General features: G+C 39.4%; 1 protein-coding gene across 2 annotated transcripts; it reads left to right on the top strand.

Moving 5' to 3' along the window:
- Positions 1–315: 315 nt before the first annotated feature.
- LOC106903309 (uncharacterized) lies at positions 316–18,528 on the top strand. Of its 2 annotated transcripts, XM_088006449.1 has the most exons (22): positions 316–776; positions 2,167–2,279; positions 2,633–4,637; positions 6,037–6,145; positions 6,319–6,386; positions 7,983–8,013; positions 11,172–11,323; positions 12,419–12,575; positions 12,699–12,786; positions 13,278–13,328; positions 13,834–13,892; positions 13,977–14,048; positions 14,160–14,228; positions 15,051–15,134; positions 15,237–15,316; positions 15,410–15,512; positions 15,653–15,799; positions 16,288–16,390; positions 16,542–16,636; positions 17,516–17,644; positions 17,730–17,869; positions 17,972–18,528. In XM_088006449.1, the coding sequence occupies exons 3-22, from the start codon at positions 2,635–2,637 to the stop codon at positions 18,006–18,008; spliced, it is 3,777 nt and encodes a 1,258-aa protein (XP_087862575.1). In that variant the 5' UTR covers positions 316–776; positions 2,167–2,279; positions 2,633–2,634; the 3' UTR covers positions 18,009–18,528. The 2 variants fall into 2 exon arrangements, with proteins under 2 accessions (XP_087862575.1, XP_014822503.2); XM_014967017.2 differs by lacking the exon at positions 2,167–2,279 and having other exon boundaries at positions 317–776.
- The last annotated feature ends 404 nt before the right edge of the window (positions 18,529–18,932 follow it).

Genomic DNA, 18,932 nt, shown 5'->3' with positions numbered 1-18,932 from the left:
GATCGTTTTTGTTTCACTTTGACAAGTGTCTTTTCTGATCTTACCACTCTGTCGTTCTATTTCCTGTACATCATTTGAAGCAACTGATCAGCCTGCTGACAAATAGGCTGCGCAACGTGACGACAGCTCTGACAGGAAGAGAAGTTTAAACACTTTCTACTTCCCGCATCTCACGTAGAACGTAAACTGAAGGCGATGCCTGCCAGTCTGATTCCAGTCATATCTGTGGCTCCTTAGTCATACTGTTAATATTAGAACTGATGATCTATGTGGAAAGATATGAGGCTGGAAGTTTACAATGAAACAATGCGCTATATGAAAGTCATTTTAATAAACTATAACCTAATACGACAAGGAAGAGCCTGTAGGTTACATACAAAATAATGTTTTTTATTTATTTATTTATTTATTTATTTATTTTCATTTATTTTACTTTCTTGATTTCTTTACGCATCATATTCATAGCAGCTCAGTTTCCCTCTAAAGTCACTTTTTGTTTTGGTTGTTGCTGAATTATGAGCCCTCTGTCGCCCCCTGGTGGTGGAGGGAAACAAAAAGGAAGTTCACTAACGCGTCTCAGCTGACAGGAGCGGGTCCATTCTGCCGAGTCGAAATATTACGAGACCTGTTCGACCCAAAGACAGATAAAAATGTCAGCGTTTGACTCGGATAACCTCCGGTGAGCCGAACGCGGAACGTCTCCGGACATGAAGGATTTGCTTTGGGCTCCAGTTTTCATTTTAAAGGCGAAGTGAATGAGGAGAGGTTGAACTCAGGTAAGTGACTGACTTCTTTTTTTTTTTTTGGCAACGCTTTGATTGTGACAGCTGGTTCAACTGAGCCAGTACAACCCGAAAAGATTAACTGCTCAGCTTAATTGTATCAATATTATACAGCTGAGAAATTAGAGTAAAAGTTTTAGTGCTTTCCCCGCCTCTGTTTTTAATCTGCGTTTTCTTAACTATAGTTAGAAATTAGCCACCTGTTATTTTACACGCTTATCCTTGTGGGGGTCGCGAGGACTTGCAAATTAAGATAAAAAAAAAAAAAAAAAAACAATCCCGCTGAACAACCTTTTAAAGTATAGATTATCTCTCTAATTTAACAGACTGTTGGAATGAAACTATCAAAGCAACTGACCGCGTTTCTTTCTTTATTTAAATACGCACATGTAGTTTTTCTTTTTTAATTCCTGAATGATTTATTCTAATTCAGGTGTTCTCAATGTGCCATTGTAAACAAGGAAGTCTGTGAGAGCTACATCCTTTTCTGTCAACATGGCAGAATGTTTTTTCTGCCATGCACAGATGATTCTTGGACACTAGTTCAGCCAGATGTGCAAGTTTGTTTTGACACTCCCTGCACCCCTTCCTCTGCAGCTTGCCTCCAGCTCCTTCATCTCCCATTTCCACTCCTCCTCCTTTGCCTGTTGACATGAGCCATTAGTGGGATTACTGTGTTGTGGAGTGGGGTGGCTAAAGAAAACCATGTGATATTTAAACTCCTTTCATTGGAGCCCCTTAAGGTGGTTGTATATTAAGTTCTTTAGTAGTTGGGATTAGTAGATTTACAGAATGAGCAGTGAGGCCAATATATATATATATATATATATATATATATATATATATATATATATATATATATATGTATATTTTTTTGCCAAACAAGGGTTTGATAGTGCAACATTTCGACTGATATTATCTGGTACTTATATTTTTATCTGATACACAACTAAGAAGGCATTATTTGTAACAGAACACCAAAATAAAAAATTTTTAGGTGAGGAAATGTCCCTCCTTAACTTTGAGCTACATCATCGGACGATGGGGAAGGTTTGCAACTGATGGGGTGTTTCCTCTGCCCTGCTCTTTGGAGGCTTTTCTCAAAAAAAGACCCAGAACATGCTGGGAGGGCCGTACTGTATGTATATAACTCCTCTTGGAACAGTGCAGCACATTATGGCTCCTCTCATACGGAGGTTGTTGCTGCCTCCAAAAGTTGTTCTAATTATTTTTTTCCTCACACAGTATGTCTGCCATCAGCTGCTGTTATCTCTGACTTAGTAACCCCGTGGTTCCTTTGTTCTTCAGAGCATTTCAATTGGTTCACTGGTAATGTCAGTGCACTGACTCAGTTTTCTTGATGGGTTTTTTTTTCCACCCACAGACTGCTCGCTTCTTCTTATACTGTTACATCTTCAGCTAAAAAGTCTCCACCGGCAAACCGCAACTGAGAAAAGACATTTATCACTTCTTCTTATTTGAGCATTTAGCATTAAGGTGAGACATCTGGGCAACACCTGTCCGTCACACGTTCAAATATTTTTCCTCATCTAAAAATGTGCTATTCCATTACAAATGACACTATCAGAGTTGTGCATCAGATACAGATAGAAATAATTCAAAATAAAAGCTGAAATATTGTTCTTGTACTTTTATTAATGTCCAAAATAACTCTAAAGACATTGGCTTTACTCTTCTAACACTTTTGGCTATGAGTTGAACATTGATTTAGCCACATGCTAATTTGTCTGCAATATCTTTCTCTTAACTTATTTGCATACTTCTTTCCAGTTATGAGATTATTGTCTGGTGTTGTCATTTAAGCTCCCTGTCTACTTTTCTGTCCTCAGGCATGGAAAGGCCACCTGTAGCCCCCAAGCCAAAGTTCATTCCCAACCAGAGGCCAGTCTTGTTTCCTCTAGTCCCCAGAAGAGATGGCCTCTCGCCTCTGTCCCCTGGCCCTCCAAGAAAGGTTAAACCAGCGCTTCCCCCCAAACCCTGCCTGGCTAAACTTCTCTCTCCTACAGAATCCAAGCCCCCGATTTGGAAGAGCGTGCAACAAAAACCTGCTTTAGAAACCCATCAAAGAGTCGCTACTCTTAACTCTCACAATGGAATTTCACATAGTAAGAAGCCGGACTGGGATTATATTATTCCCATTTGCCTGTGCAACCAAAAAAGCTGCGCATGCATTAAGAACAAGAAGCTTGAGCAGGGGGAAAAAGACTTCGAATCATCACATGTAGGCAAGACAGAAGAAAAGCAAAAGACTGTTCCTATACCTCGGGGGTTTCAGGATAACAACCGAGGGAAAACAAACAACACCAAGTCCCAAGTGATGAACAATTTATCAAGCAATGGCCACATCATTAATCACGATAAAGTCACCAGGAACCAAAACCACAACTCTGACTCTTACAATCTCAGTACTGAAAACGGTGTTGGGCCATCTCCCAGATCATCAAGTGAAGGTATAGAGACCAGTGCAATACGTCCAGACGTACATGGAACAGGACAAAAGGCTGGTAGCCTTGGCAAAGAGCAAACCAGTGCGTTACAACCCAAACGTCCCCCACCAGTCCATAGGAAGCCTCACCCTGTCCCTGTTCCACGGAAACCCAGGAGAGGTGTCCCTGCCCATCAGGAAAAGGTGGAGAAGGACAGGGATGAAACTGCTGTCCAGGAAAAGAGGGAAGCAAGTGTCAAAGAGGTAGAGGTATCAACAGACGGAAAAGGATGCTCATCCTTATCCGTCAGCAAACCCGGCAATGAAAACAGGCCACCAGTGTTTCTGTCTGCAAGGCGAGCCTGTCCACCTCCAGTCCCTCCTTTCAGGAAAAAGCCTTTGCTGTCTAACCATTCGAACACACCTTCCCCTTCTGTGCAGACTCCGTCTAAGGACATGCGGGTTGAAGATTCAAGTAGGAGCAGCGGCATCCATGAGATAGAGTTATGTGTTGATGGTGAGGTTGATGAGATGCAGAAGAAAGTTGTGGATGATCAGGGAGAAAGTAATCGTATGCCTTTTCACACATTGCTTAAACAACCTGAACTCGAAGATCTTCCAACCACCATTTTTTCAGCAGAGGACAAAAGCATGGAAAACAAAACGGCAAGGAAGCATCGTAGAAACAACAGCTCTTTGGGACTGATTCAGAAGAAGGAAATATTGGAGGGTAAAGGTGTGAATAAGTTAGAAGGCTTTGAGGCAAGGCAAGTCAGTACTGTACCAGATGGAGTATCGAAGGAATTGATGAGACGGGAACTGCCTTTAACTCCTGACGAGAAACCCAGCAAAAAACATGCAATGGCTGGAAACAATAAGCCTTCTCGTAGTAGCACCGCCAAAAAGAAAGCCAAATCCTTTTCTTCTGCTGACCGCAGTCGCTCTGAAGCACAGAGGGGAAATTCCTTCAAGAAAATGCTAGAACTGAAGCTCGTCAAGAAGACGCCACCAAAGACGCCAGCAAAACCAGAACGGACTAATGAATCCACAGCGAATGATTCCATACCAGAACCTCACAGGGATCGTTATGTACAGCAGAACTTCCCAGTATTTGTCGGCACCGATAACAATTTCCATCACTCACAAACCGACGTTGAACAGAGTGTTGACGGAGATGAGCTTTACCCTGAACCCAAGGAGTCTCCCATCTATGAGACCATTCCTCTATATGACAATGTTACACAATATGAGAATGTAAATGTGGGACAGGCTCGCTCTGATCCAGGTTTCCACACAGAAGGCTGGCCGAGATCTCCTCATGACGATGAGGGGATTTATGAGACACAGGACCCATATTTCTCTCTTGTGAAAAACTCAGAACAGGATCAGACACCAACAGGATACCACAGGTAAACTTAGTTTCAGTTCTCTTCATCAGTGTGTGCTGCATGACGTCACTGTTAGTTCACCTACAAAATACTTGGTTACTGGCAGAACCTGACTCTTTTATACGGCTTACAAAAACATTAATGATGACCAATCAAGAGCAAATGTACAAAGAGCTGCAGTAATCTAAACTAGATATAATTACAACATAAATGTCCAACTCCATAACTGTGCAAGAAGCCTTGGCTGTAAAATGGGAACTTATATTTGTATATTGCAAATGTTTTTTTGGTAAGCGCAGCTATTGTTGAAGAAATGTGGATCAAACTGAATTATTAAAAAGCGATGATCCTCAAGGAATCATATAGAAAAATAACAAGAAGAGGAAAGGACTCTTCAGGTATTCCACAGGGATTATTAAAGACTATGTCCCCTAATAGACAGAAAATACCAAATTTAATGTGGTCAAAGCTTCAGACGACAACAGTATCTCTGTGTTTTTGTTCTCTTTGTCTACATGTTGCACTAGTATTGCTATGAATACATGTGTGCACACAAATAGGAAGAATGAAGACAGTAAAAAGCCTGTCGGGTTTCTGCTTTGTTCAGCCAAACATGCCTCCCTCGTCATTGTAGTTCAAACTGATCAACAGATGCATGCTAAAAGTAATTTGAGCAGATCTCAAAGAATGGTTCATAGGTAAGAGCGACAGCTCTGATGACCCAAACGCTCTGAATGCTGTAGTGTTTCTGTGCAGTTGTTTTAAGGGTGGTGCCGCTGTTTCAGCTGCAGCGCTCCCTGAGGGAATAGTGGAATTTTAGAAGCATCTTGAAAGCAATTTTTTTCCACTGTAATCTTTTTGAGCACAGTAAGCTACAAGCTCATGGTTTGTAATTTATGCCTGGTTCATGTTTTCTAGACACCTGTTGGGTTTGGCAGAGTCAATCCAAATTAACACTGATATACAAACAGCTGGACTGGCGTTAGCGGGGCGTGACAGAAGTGATCATTTGTATTTCAGAGGGGTTTTTTTTCTTGCATGCTAACTTTGTTTTTGTTTTTTGTTTGTAAAACTTCCTTTCAGTTTGAGCATGATATATATATATATATATATATATATATATATATATATATATATATATATATATATATATATATATATATATATATATATATATATATATATATATATATATATATAGAGAGAGAGAGAGAGAATAAGCTTTCTTTGAAGGGGACGAGTCATCAGATAATGTGCTGAAGCAAGCATTTCAAATTTAAACCCCCTCTTATCTCGCTCAGTCACTATTTTAAGCCAGCTTGCTTTCCTGTTTGCTAACCGCATGTCAGAATATATTTGTGTGTTATAAACAGAGTTTGCTAATTCTCTATTAACATTTTCCTGTTTGCAATCTGAACAGAAACTCTGCTGATGAGGAGGCAGCGTTTATTAGTGACACTTTCTCCGATGATGACATCGCAGTCAACACCTCCGATGAGGAGGATGAAGATGATCCAGCGCAGAGTACGGTGAGTTTCCGACGTTTGTGCAGCGAGAATCGGCTCACAGCATTTGCCCTTCCTTTCTTCTTCTGATTGTTCACTTCAGCACTGAAATGGAAGATCTGCTTCAATGTGCTCACTGTCTGTAATGCAGAAATGTCAATGCGCTGAGTGAAACTCTGGTTCTGCATCTTTTACAGGTGCAGAGTGAACAGACGAAAAGTAAGATACAGCACATCGCTACCGAGATCATGACCTCCGAGAGTGTGTGAGTTAAATATTTTTAATCTCTCTCACTGCTATCTAGGTTATGTGGCGCCTTGGAAAAGCATCCAACTCCTTTGGACTCTTCAATGTTTTGTCACATTACAACCACAAGCTTATATTCTGTCACAGACTAATGCAAAGTAACATTGATAGGTGCAAAGTGTCAACTATCAATGCATAATAATACATGACTTCCAAGTTAGCTTTTTTTTAGATTGCATTTGTAGTCAGCATCTTTTACTCTCATTCCATCCAAATTAAAATATGGTGCAACCAATTCTCTTTTATGGGTCACCTAATTAGTATCCAGCTGCTTTGTGAAGGCCTTAAAGGTTTATTAGAGAACATTAGTGAACAAACAGCATCACGATGGCAAAGGAATAAAGGTATGGATGTCTACCTAAACTGGCAGGTCAAGCAAGGAAACCAGAAATCAGAGCAGCTGACAGACAATATCTCCATGGTAATTCTGGAGCAGGAGACAGGACAACAATTAGCTGTTCACTCTACAAACCTGGCCTTCATGAAAAACTGTCAAGAACAAAACCTTTGTTGGAAAAGAGAGAGGCTGAATGGCTTCGTTCACTTCCTTTGCTGACATGAACAAACTACAACCATAAACGGGCTGTAATTCTAAAACGGCGCAGAAAATCGACCTCTTTCACGACTCCTCCTTCTGAATTTCATTCAGGACTGATTGGCCCAGATGAAATTGAGCTCAATGGGAGAAATGCCAGACGGAGCAGTGAAGGGAGATGAGAATCTAGTGGACTTGTGTAGAAGGACAAATGAGAGCAGGTTATGCTCTCATTAGTTCAGAGCTGTTTTGCCCACAGCTCTATGTGGGGCTGAAAATTGAACACTCTGTATAACAGGTTTTGCCAAGAATCTGTGGCAAAACTTGAAAATTGATGTTGACAGACATTCTCCATCTGTTCTGACTGAGCTGATCTTTTTTGTAATGCAGAAAGCTCCACACCTTCAGTGTCTAGATGTGCAAAGCTGGGACACATGGCAAGAGACAACCTGCTTTAGTGCATAAGCCAGCCACACTTTTAAGATTTTTACTTGTTGACAGATTTGAAAACCTGTTTAATTTTACCTTCTAGTTAACGAGTTTGTCCTATTTGGCCTATCTATGCAAGTAAAATGCATCATCATTAGTGGCTGTAGTGGGACAAAGTTTGAAAAGGGAATTAAAGCATTTGTATGGAACTTGCAGAGTTTGTATCAACCTTGGTTAATAGCTTTGGTTTTATTTTTAGTCTAGTTCTGAGATAAACGTCTTCCTCTTGATTGGTATATTTTAAATAGAAATGACTAAATGGAAACAAAACGCAGATACTTAACACAAATTTCAAATAATATCCATAGTTTTCTATGAAACAGATGCAAACCTGTTTCACTTCATAAATATGCATGTGATGTATAATGTTAACCTGTTTTGAACCAACAGACATCATTTCATTTAACTCAGTCTTTACAGGGAAATACTTGCCTGAGGTTATTTCTAATACTTGTTTAGTTTTAAAACAATGAGCTCCTCACTCTCTGACTGTAGCCTCATTTGCTTTTTCTCCTTTCCTGTTTCTCGCAGGTTTGTTGACGTCCTGAAGCTGCTCCATGTTGTAAGTAGCCACACGTCCGATCAAAATGGCCTTTTTGTCCACCTAGAACAACCTTTGTTTTTGTTGTGACAATAGCAGAGTCTTGTCAGAGCGAGCGCCTCAAAGCTGCCTGAGCTCAGTGTCTCCAGATGCGTTTCATTAGCGAAAGAAATGGGGGCACTCCCTGAGCAGCATAACCGCCCTCAGTCTTGTTTTTTTCACATTCCTCTCGGTGGTCCCCGAGAGTTTACTCTCAGTAAACTCAGATGGAAGAAATGCGTTATTTAGACTCACAAACCTCTTTTTTCCTCTGAGGAATTTAATCTTTAATCAAAGGCACAGACAAATGATTATGAGTTTCCTCTACAACATTTCCTGTGAGGTGTTTGTTACAAGTGACAACGCACATTAAAGAATGCAGGTATTTTGTATATGTTGACCGACAACAACAATGCCTCGCGTCTTAGCTCTTGCCCTGTTTTGTTTAAACGAAACGAAAACGATTTATTTAATTATTAAGAAAAGCTTTCAGTGAAACTTGCAACACCAAGAATTGGCACAGACAGGTTTAATGTTCAATAAAAATCTAAAATGTGACTTGATGATTAAGCTAAATAAAGCTGCTAGCTGCATCTAGTACCATATGTTTTGACTAAATATTTACATCAGGGTCCACTTAGGCCAAGGACAAAGTGTGTGTTTGAGTTCAGCACATGTCATTGTCTTTGTTATTGTTTGTATTGGTGACCAGCTGCCTCCCAGGCTTTGGGCTCCCTTTGTCTTAGAGATGCATTTGGAAACAGAGAGCCACTGAGGTCACTTTGACATGCGCAAGTGGCGATGGTCCGTCTTACTGCAAGGCTTGGATGTCTGGAAGATCTTCACTTTCGATTTGGAACTGATGGACAACTTGGACAAAGTTTTTTTTTTTTTTTTTTTTTTTTTTTCCTCCCCACAAAAAAGACTCTTGCAGAGCTTCTTTCAAAAATGTACAACTTAGCAGAGCGTACAATGTAAAAAAAAAAAAGCATGCATTGCATCCATTTCTTGATGGTTTTCTGGCCTTGATTCTATTAGGTCTATGAAAAGCATATTTTGATCTAACTATCGCAGCCAGGGCTACGCATTGGAAGAGTTGGCAGGACTGTTGCAATGCAGCAAGAAAGTCCTGGGTTTGAAACTGAGCCTCTGGTTTCTCTGCACAGAGTTTTGATTATTCTCTCTGATGTGTGTGTGGTTTCTCTCTGGGTGCTCTGCTTTCCTCCCACAATCAAAAGAACAGCTAAACAACTGTAACTTTTTACTTTTCTTTTTAAGCCATCTGGTAGACAGAGCTTACGTTGTAGTAACAAATATTTGTCACATTATAGTGATTTATTTTTTCTTTAAGTAAAGAGGAAATATATCCGTATGGTCAGAAATTCAATGGCCATTTTATAAAATCCGACACACCAAAGTCTTGAAGCTCCGTCTGATGATTTGAGATCGCTCCATTTCGCCCCAATGCCCTTCATGCCTTTTTGTAGTTTTGACTGTTTCATACTTGACTCTTTCAGCCACAAAATGCAGCTTCCTGCCACAGGATGTTTCTTATTGACCATGCTTTAGTTTGTTTTGTGTTATGGGGAACGTGCAACTCTAATATATAATATCTACCGGCAGAAGGTTGCTCAGAGTTCTTCTGTTTGTTTGTCACTGGTGGCCTTTATCTCAGAGTTCATTAGCTAGAAAACCTGTTAGAGAGAAGTGAAACATTCAGTAAATGTTCCAGGAAATAAATTAAACCCAAACCATTGAGTGCTTCTAAACCATGGAAAGTTTAATATGTTGAAACCATCTTTTTTTTTTTTTTTTTTTTTTTTTTTTAAGTTTTGTGCCAGTTATCAGCACATCCATTTGTCAGAGTCGTAAGAGTCAAGTGATCCAAATGAAAATTGGGACCAGAATAATTTGAAATATGATGTTTTGTAAATTCCTTTGAAAATAATACACTATTGAATTAATTTATACATGAGATTTGAGCAGTTTTGACAGTTCATAAGGATACTGAAAACTGATAACATGGGCTCAGGCGAATGGGTGAGAAATAGTTTCACATGTAGGAAGGGACAATGGAGGCAAGTCCTAAACCTCACAATGTTACAGCAGACAATTTATTTTCTTATTTCTAATTAAATAAAAACTTTAAAATTATTTACCATTCATTTCATACAAATGTATTTTTCTTCACGTTGAGTCTGAACCTTTTAGGAACAGAAAAACAACAAACTCAAACATAATTGCTTTTCCCCCCATTGTTTTATTGTATTTTTTACATCCTTATTTTCTAAAACGTACATTCAGCCTCGTAGTTGATATATGCAGGAAACAAAAGGTCATGAAATGAGACCATAGTTGGGCTGAATCATGCGCACATGAACAGGAAGTGGTTAAATCCCTGATATTTGCGGAGGAAGAATGTCCAGTAATGCAGAACAGTCACATATTCAGTTTGGAGAACAAGCAACAAAAAAAAAAAATCAAAATCCACCAAAAAGAACAACGCAGCCATTTGTTGGCCCTGTTATGGGCTGCATGCAGTTTTAACAGAGTTATTTACTCTCAGTTGTCTGTTCTCTCTGCAGAGTCGTCCCTTTTTTTATCCCCTTTCCCTAATTTGCTGCCACAATATTTCCATGTGACCCAACTTTTTCTGCATCAGCTGTTGGAGCAGAAAATGTTCACCACAGGAGTTGTTGTTTTTCCTGGCACTTCGACTAAAAAGCAGTTTTATTTGCCACCTGGCCTATAAACCACTTAAGACGCCACATCGTCTGAAAGATTTGCTCAGTGGTACCTCTGGCTTCGCCTGCGCTCTTGTTTCAGCCTTGAGTCATAGTTTTTGGAAATCTAAGACTTCTTGATGTGTAATCAGCTTGAGATGTAGCCAGTGACTTCCTCTTTGGTCTTCTTTTAAATAAAAAACTTTAGTATGGCTGAGTCACAGTTTTAAGGCAAGGGATGGTGATTTACAGGACGTCCGATGCCTGAACCTCTGTAGTAACTCAAACCAGAACTACAACCGCCTTATTCAGCATAATCCTGTCTTGTGTGTGTGTGTGTGTGTGTGTGGGGGGGTGTGTGTGTGTGTGTGTGTGTGACTTCCTGAATGTGATGTTATCCTTGTCTCTGACCAACAGGACTTCCGTGAGGCCGTGCACAAGGCATCTCGTCAGAACGGGAAGCCCGTGATTGAGGAACGTCATCTCAATCAGATCCTGTACTATCTCCCTCAGCTCTATGAACTCAACCAGGATCTGCTTAAAGAGCTGGAGCAGAGAGTTGCCAACTGGTATAAAGTTATTTTATATTTATGAATTTTTATATGCACAAATGTGTGCGAGTCCCTTTCATATCAAACCCACGCAAGGCCGTGAATTCGACTAAAAGTCAGGCTTTACAGCAGCAGTTTTGTTGCTGCTACATAGGTGTTCCTACTGCCCAACACATGGTCAGTGAAATTGGACAATAACTGTCTTAACCAGATCAGTCAGGTATTATTGATTGCAATTATATCCCTGCATTGCATGATGAATAAGTAAATCCAAGTCTGGTGGCCATTGTCTGAGGATGAAGGCATTAAACATGCAAGTGGAGAAAATAATTGACTCGTATAAAATTAAGCCAAGTTGTTAGCATGAAGACCCATTGTGGTTGAAAAAAATTAAGAGGTTATGATTTCTGAACTAACACACTGACTGAACGAGAAAGAAACTGTGCAGCTGATGAGAGCGAGACTGTTTTATTTTTTGGGACATAAGGGCCTCATCAGGTGACCCCCAAACATTGATTTAAAGGCATATTTCTCTGTGAAGAATGGTGGTTCAGGTATCATCATAGGCACGTGTTTCTTCAACAATGAAGCTTTTATGTTGCTTATCAGTGATCAGTTCAAACACATCAAAATACTTGAACACGTCATGTTGTTGTTTTTTTACTCTGAAGAGTTGGTGTGTTTGGATTGGGCATTTGAGCAAAACGATCTCAAAAATACCAAAAAGCAAGTAACGTATAGTTTCCATACCAATAAGATTGGCATTGTGGAATGACTAAACGCCAAGGAACTAGAAACCATGATGCCTCTGAAGCAAAACCAAGAACTGCAAAGGAATTGTGGGAGTGGGTCCAATAGTCCTGGGCTGGTATACCGGCTTACAGGTGACAGAGATCTGTCAGCCCCGTCCAACAGATTTGTGACGCAGTTCTCAGACACTGTAGATAAACAGATAAATACTAAATCAGGGGTTAATCAGGAAAACAAAATCTTCAAGCATTATTTTTAGTTTTAATTTTTGAGATTGTAAAGAAATATGCAGACAATGGTAACCATCAGAACTTCAAGAACCACCTCATTAACTCAAGTTGATTCGGTTTGTCTCGTGTGCAGGGATGAGAGCACTCAGGTGGCTGATATCTTCCTGAAGAAAGGGCCCTATCTAAAGATGTACTCCACTTACATCCGCGAGTTCGACAAGAATGTGACCCTACTGGTAGAGCAGACTAAGAAGAACTCTGCATTTGGCGCTGCGGTAAAAGAATTTGAGGTAATCCCGCTGGCCAAACCAGTTTGGGGAGGTGTATCCATGTTGGCGGCATTACATTGTTTGTCAGAATAGAAGGACGTAATTTTGCCCCTGAAAACTGTCTCTTTTTTTCGTTTTATTAAGGCGAGCCCTCGCTGTGCCAACCTGGCTGTGAAGCATTACCTGCTGAAGCCAGTTCAGAGAATCCCTCAGTACCAGCTGCTGCTCACAGGTACGTCCAACACAAATATCTTCATCAACTACTGAGTAACAAGGTCTTTGTGCATTCATTTTGCTTAAAATCTTATCACTGTTGTGGAATACCAAACTGTCCATGTCTAACCAGCCTTCAAGGTCTCATCTTCTACCCCATTCTGCCCTCTAGTGTACAAAACGTAAAAGTTACCCCGCTTCAACAGTCCACCTATTATTAAGGATCTGCCCAAATCAGATTTAGTGACATAACAGAAGTTTTCGAAGTGTTTTGTGCGTCAAATGGATCAAGTCCAAAAATTTGAAAAATGCTCCAGGCGTCACTGTTGTGTAATTACGTTACATAAGCACCTGCAGACCCTTTAGCCCAGGATTGTATTTCCACAACGTTCCTGGAATTGACGTCTCCAAAAGGCGATTAGTTGAAACCCGGAGTGGCAAATTCAAGTTTTCCCTTCATGCACCTTCGCTGTTGATCCTGAATCTAAAATCTTTTTTCCTCTTTTGCAGACTACCTAAAAAATCTGTCAGTAGACTCGGAGGACTACAAAGACACAGAAGGTAAACTCACAGCCGAGTTTTATTGCGTAATGTAAAATTAACTTCTTTGTAAAAGTGTTCATATTGTACAGATTTTTTTTTCTCCCCATTATGTGACATTACAGCTACAAACTGCAATGTTTCTTAATGGGATTCTATGTGCTGGTCCATAATCATGAAGTGGAAGGAAAATGTCAGTGGATATATATTTTTAAGTCTGAGACAAAGTCATAATTGGATTTAGGTTTGGACTCTTCTAGATCAATATCACTTGATCAAAACCATTTCCTTGTGGCTTTTTGTTTAGTTTAGGAAAGGTAAAAGGCTCTAAAAGGTTTTCTCTGAGCATCGCCTCTTGGTCAGCTTTAACCGTCTTCCTATCAACCCTGTCCGTCCTGCTTTGTATTTTAAAAAAATGACCTATTTGACAAATTGTGAAGGGAACTGCTTTGAATAGATCATATAGAGCAATCGACGTGTTTCATCTGAAAACACGAATAAAAACATGTTTTCTCAATCCAACCAGCTGCCCTTGCTCTTGTGAAAGAGGTGGCCAATCATGCCAACGACATCATGAAACATGGGGTGAGAGCTGCATCAAGACGTATATGGGGAATTTTGATAACATAAATATGAAATGCCTGTAAACTTCTTCTGCTTTCATTCCAGGATAACTTCCAGAAGCTGGTTCAGGTCCAGTGTCGTCTGAACGGCAGCCATGAGATTGTCCAGCCGGGACGGGTGAGGCACTGAGGAATCGGTTTTAGTCTTCAGATAATTTTTTGACTCAAAACGGTTGGACCAAAGCAGCTAAATTAAATAAACATCTCTTCACTGGTGTTTATGCTCCAGATCTTCATCAAAGAGGGCGTCCTGATGAAGCTGTCCAGGAAGGTCATGCAGCCCCGGATGTTCTTCCTGGTAGAGTTCACTGCTACCTCTTTCATATTTCTTGTTTTTTGGATAAAAAAAAAAAAAAAAAAAGTAACACAAGCACAAATGTGCTACTTATCTCAACAGTCCAGAAAGAAAGGCTTTTTTTTCTCTCCCAAATGCAGCAGAACATTTTGTGATTTAAATAACACTATGGTCTAATATAAGGAGCTTATGTGTCAGAATTAAGCTGTCGTCAGATCAAAGCTCACAACAAAGAACAACCCTTTTTTTTTTAAAGTACCACGCAGACATTCAGCCTAAAATTAATCTTCCCTTTAATTCCTCTCCTCCCTGTCTTGTTGATTAGTGCTATTTTACTTTAGATTACCATGTGATAAGTAAGTAATTCACTATTATTTATTTAACTCTTTATTAAATGATGTAATCTTTCAATATTGGAATGTTATAACAACCTCAAGCAGCAGACCTATTTTTCTACATAAAATCAGATAAAAGTCCTCCAAAGTCTTTGATTCGTCAAACCGAAATCATATCCAAACAGGAAGATTGTCGGTGTTTAAGCATGAGGTTTCAAAAGTCATTCACCCAGGATCACATTATTAAATGGAGCACCACAATAAATTATCTATGTAAACTTCAAATTGTCCTAAAATAGGATTCCACGTGATAAATCTGTCAGCTGGGAGGAAAAAAACAGAATCGCTCTTCTTATTCTGAGTCTGTAGAGAAACCAAAGTAACTCTGCTGCAAATCCCGGTGGTGACATAAGAGAACGAGAAACCGCTACATCTGTATTACATCATAAAACTTCTGAATCTTTTTTTTTGTTTGTTTTCTGTCTTTTAGCTTAGCGACGTGTTGCTGTACACCACCCCTGTTCAGCATGGCCAGTTCAAGCTTAAAAACATGCTGTCTCTGGCTGGGATGAAGGTGAGAGCTTCGCCTTTTTCTTACGTCCTTCATGTAATCACATTCATGTGATCTCGATGAGCTTCGTGCTGCGAACGCCGTTCACAATGCTGATAATTGCAGGTTAGCAAACCCAGTCAAGAGGCCTATCAGAATGAGCTGAACATAGAAAGTGTGGAGCGCTCCTTTATTCTCTCCGCAAGGTAAGTTTGAAAAAGGCATGGTAATATTCATCGCCGATACGAGATCACGCTGTCGGGTTTATGTGGAGGGTTTTACCTTTTCTCTTTTTAAAGTTCGGCCACAGAGCGAGATGAATGGCTCAAGACTATTTCCTCGGCCATCAGTGAATACACAAAGAAGAAAATTAGCTTTATGTCTTCTAACAAGCCAGCGGAGGTAAGAATATTTTTCAGCGTACGCTTTTCCTGTTTTGTGATCTAAAAGCCTGAGTCACTGTGATTTAAACACTCAGACTTTAGCGTGTATGATTCAGCAGTGAGTGGGAACTTCAATGCATCATTTTTGCTTTCATCCAGGAATATTTGGGCGAATGCGTTGATGGTCCACCTTTGGGGTCCACAGCCCCCATTTGGATCCCGGACACACGAACCACCATGTGCATGATCTGCACTTGTGACTTTACCCTGACGTGGAGGAGACACCACTGCCGCGCATGTGGAAAGGTTCGCGGACAAACACATGCAGGATTTTTTCTTTTTCTTTTTTTATTTCTACTCTTTAAGGACAAGTGTAATTTCTGAAATTGTTTTTTATTGACAAATATAGATTACCTCTTTCAAAGGAACTATGCAGCTGTTTTATACATCCAGTAGAAAAGGTGCCGTGCCTTGCAGAAGTATTTGTATACATTCTTGACTTAATACAAAGTGAGGTGTGAAATGGTAGGAAGTGACACATTAAAGATGTTTACAAATGAACATCTAAATAGTGTTGCATTCTTAACCATCATCTAACGCTCCAAAATAAAACCCAGTGCAACCAGTCAAATAATTAATGAACATCTTTCTATTATATGTAAGCGAACTATTGCTGTTATTAACATACCAAAACTTCCAAACTGACAAAGTGCTTAAACAAAACAACTAAATAGGTTTATGTATTAGCGTTTATAACATGCGACTGAAATGTTTTTGCGGTTTCATCCCCTCAGGTGGTTTGCCAGGCTTGTTCCTCCAATAAACACTGTCTTGCATATCTAAAGAAGCAGTCAGCACGAGTGTGTGACCAGTGCTTTGACGTTCTTCAGCATAAAAGTAAGCCTGAAAATGTTTAGTCACTGTTTGATACCAACACGTTGCCATTCTTGCATATTCTTCTACACTCTCAGAGTATCGTATATCCCTAAAACAGACACCAGAGGTTCAAAAACATGTTCTCACAGTTACAGCACTTTCTGTTCAACAGATGAAATTTCCTCAGCAGCAACATTGCCGCCTGGAAGCAAGGCAACGGTTGCATTTAACAGAAAACATAAGAGGATACCTGCAACCCTGAAAGAGGTAACTGATGCTTTGTCCTGATTTGAATGACACTTTATTCATACAGTGCTTTGCAAACGTATTCATGTTCCATGCTCATTATGTCTTGCAACGAAAGTCGTGTGACATAGCTGAACTCGGCAGCCTAAATAGTCTGAGGGGCCTAACTTATTATCAATTTTATAAAGCTAAAGAAGGAAAAGTTAACTTTTTAGCTTTATAAATGCAAATATATAAAAAGCTGTTTGCTTTTTGGTGAAATTTTCATTTTAGGTTGTAGAACAAAGAAGAAAAAAACTTTTACAACAAAGGAGAGAAAATGTTGAGAGGAACTTAACAGTTCCATCCATTTCTGTCAAGAATTATCCAAAAAGAACAATCTGTATTTGATGCATATATTAACTAAAAACTACTAAAACTAGCCTTTCTTTTTTTATTTATACCTTAAAAAATTATGTCTTGAAATATAAGTATTATCCAAGGTTATTCAGAGCTTGTGTGGAAGGCCTAACACAAACCACATTAGAGCCACAAGTTGCACTCTTTTGTGATAGATAAATACAAAGTAGAAGCAAAACTACACAAATTATTTTACAAATAAAAATCTGTAAAATGCGCCATCCATTTTGTATCAGGCCTTTTGTACTCTGATACACCAAAATAAAACCCTAAGCTTTGAATTGCCTTGTATAAATTTCAACAAAATGCATTGGAAGTTGGAGATAAATCACATGTATGTATACTTTTAAAGGGCACTCTGCAGAAAACGCACAACACAATTGCAAATATTCACTTTCTCACATGTCCTTTGAGGACTGACACTAATATAGCTTTTTATACAGTCACAACATGAGAGCTTTTTTAAATTTAGACCTAAAAACACACTTTTCTTTGTCTTAGGTGTCCGCAAACACGGATAATTCCTCCATGAGTGGGTATCTGCAGAGGTCCAAGCACAATAAGAAGCAGGGGAAGAGGCTGTGGTTTGTCATTAAAGACAAAGTCCTGTACACGTACGCCGCTAGTGAGGTATGCACGTCTCACCGTGTTCATCCGATGCAGAGAGACTCGTGAACCAGCCTGATATCTACCTTTGTTTTGGTTCTACCTCCAGGATGTGGCAGCCTTAGAGAGTCTGCCCCTGTTGGGCTTCGTGTTAAAAGTGGATTCCTCTCAGAAGCAGCAGTTTAAGCTCTACCACAAAAACACCCTTCACTACATTTTCAGGGCAGACGATGTGCAAACAGCCCAAAGGTATGTATGTGCAGCAGAAAAGATGAATGCAGCTTGGTTTGAAATCACACTGAGACAGCTGTGATTTCAACAGTATTTTCTCTTTTTTGTTTTTATGAATAGATGGATCGACACGTTCAAAGAGGCAGTCGTGTTGTAAATCTCTGAGTGGAGGGGTTTGTATTTTACCTCAGTGCTCCGTAGCTTTTACAAAGAAGAAGAAAGTCTTCTGGAAGCACCATTTTAGTTGAAGTGACTCCCCCCCCCCATTTTTATCTTGTTCGATTTTTACATTTCTGTAAATGTTATTTTTATATATGAGCAAAATTCTTTGCCTATAGGATTTATGGTATTGCATTGAGTACTAAGAGTATTCAATAATGCCAGGCTCTTGTCTCGGACCACTTTGACTTGTTAATGATGGCTGCAAATTTATGAAAAATATTAGACCTATGTTTTGTTATAGCTTCAAAGGGTCCAAAAAATTGTGCAAAGGCTGTTTGTTGTTCCCTGACATCACACTGTCACTGTGTAAGAGGCTATACATTTTCAACACCCTCTGTAAAAAAGTAACATTATTTTGCACTTAAGTCACTTAAAACTATGTACATATGAAATTTTGCATGTAAACTGAGAAATAGGAAATGACTGTAAAGCAAATAAAATCAAACGTCTGTGAATATTTGTATCACTGCTTTTCACTTTACTGCACTGTGTAAGGGTAAACATCTGGTATTTATTAAAAAGAGAAAAAGTACCATGTTGAATATTTATGAAAATATGTACTAGCTTTCCTAATTTTGTGTAATTTACATTTAATTTTCGGTATCTGGTAGTAGTTTTGTACATTGTTATGACTCACTCTTGTTTGCAGAAATGGCTAAATTCAGTCATGTTGGAGGATTTTTGAACATGAGCCTGTTTTAGGTCAGTCCACAACATCTTGAGCTATAAAACCAGTCTTTTGGAAATTTTTCAGAGGGGATTTTGAAATAATGGCTAAAAGTATCTGTAAACTAAGCTCTACCACAAAAACACCCTTCACTACATTTTCAGGGCAGACAGATATACATTTTCCTTTAGA

Source organism: Poecilia mexicana, unplaced genomic scaffold, assembly GCF_051168715.1.
Source record: "Poecilia mexicana isolate PSO_F unplaced genomic scaffold, ASM5116871v1 scaffold_6, whole genome shotgun sequence".
NCBI classification, from domain to species: domain Eukaryota; kingdom Metazoa; phylum Chordata; class Actinopteri; order Cyprinodontiformes; family Poeciliidae; genus Poecilia; species Poecilia mexicana.
This window is presented reverse-complemented; position numbering and strand designations above follow the sequence as displayed.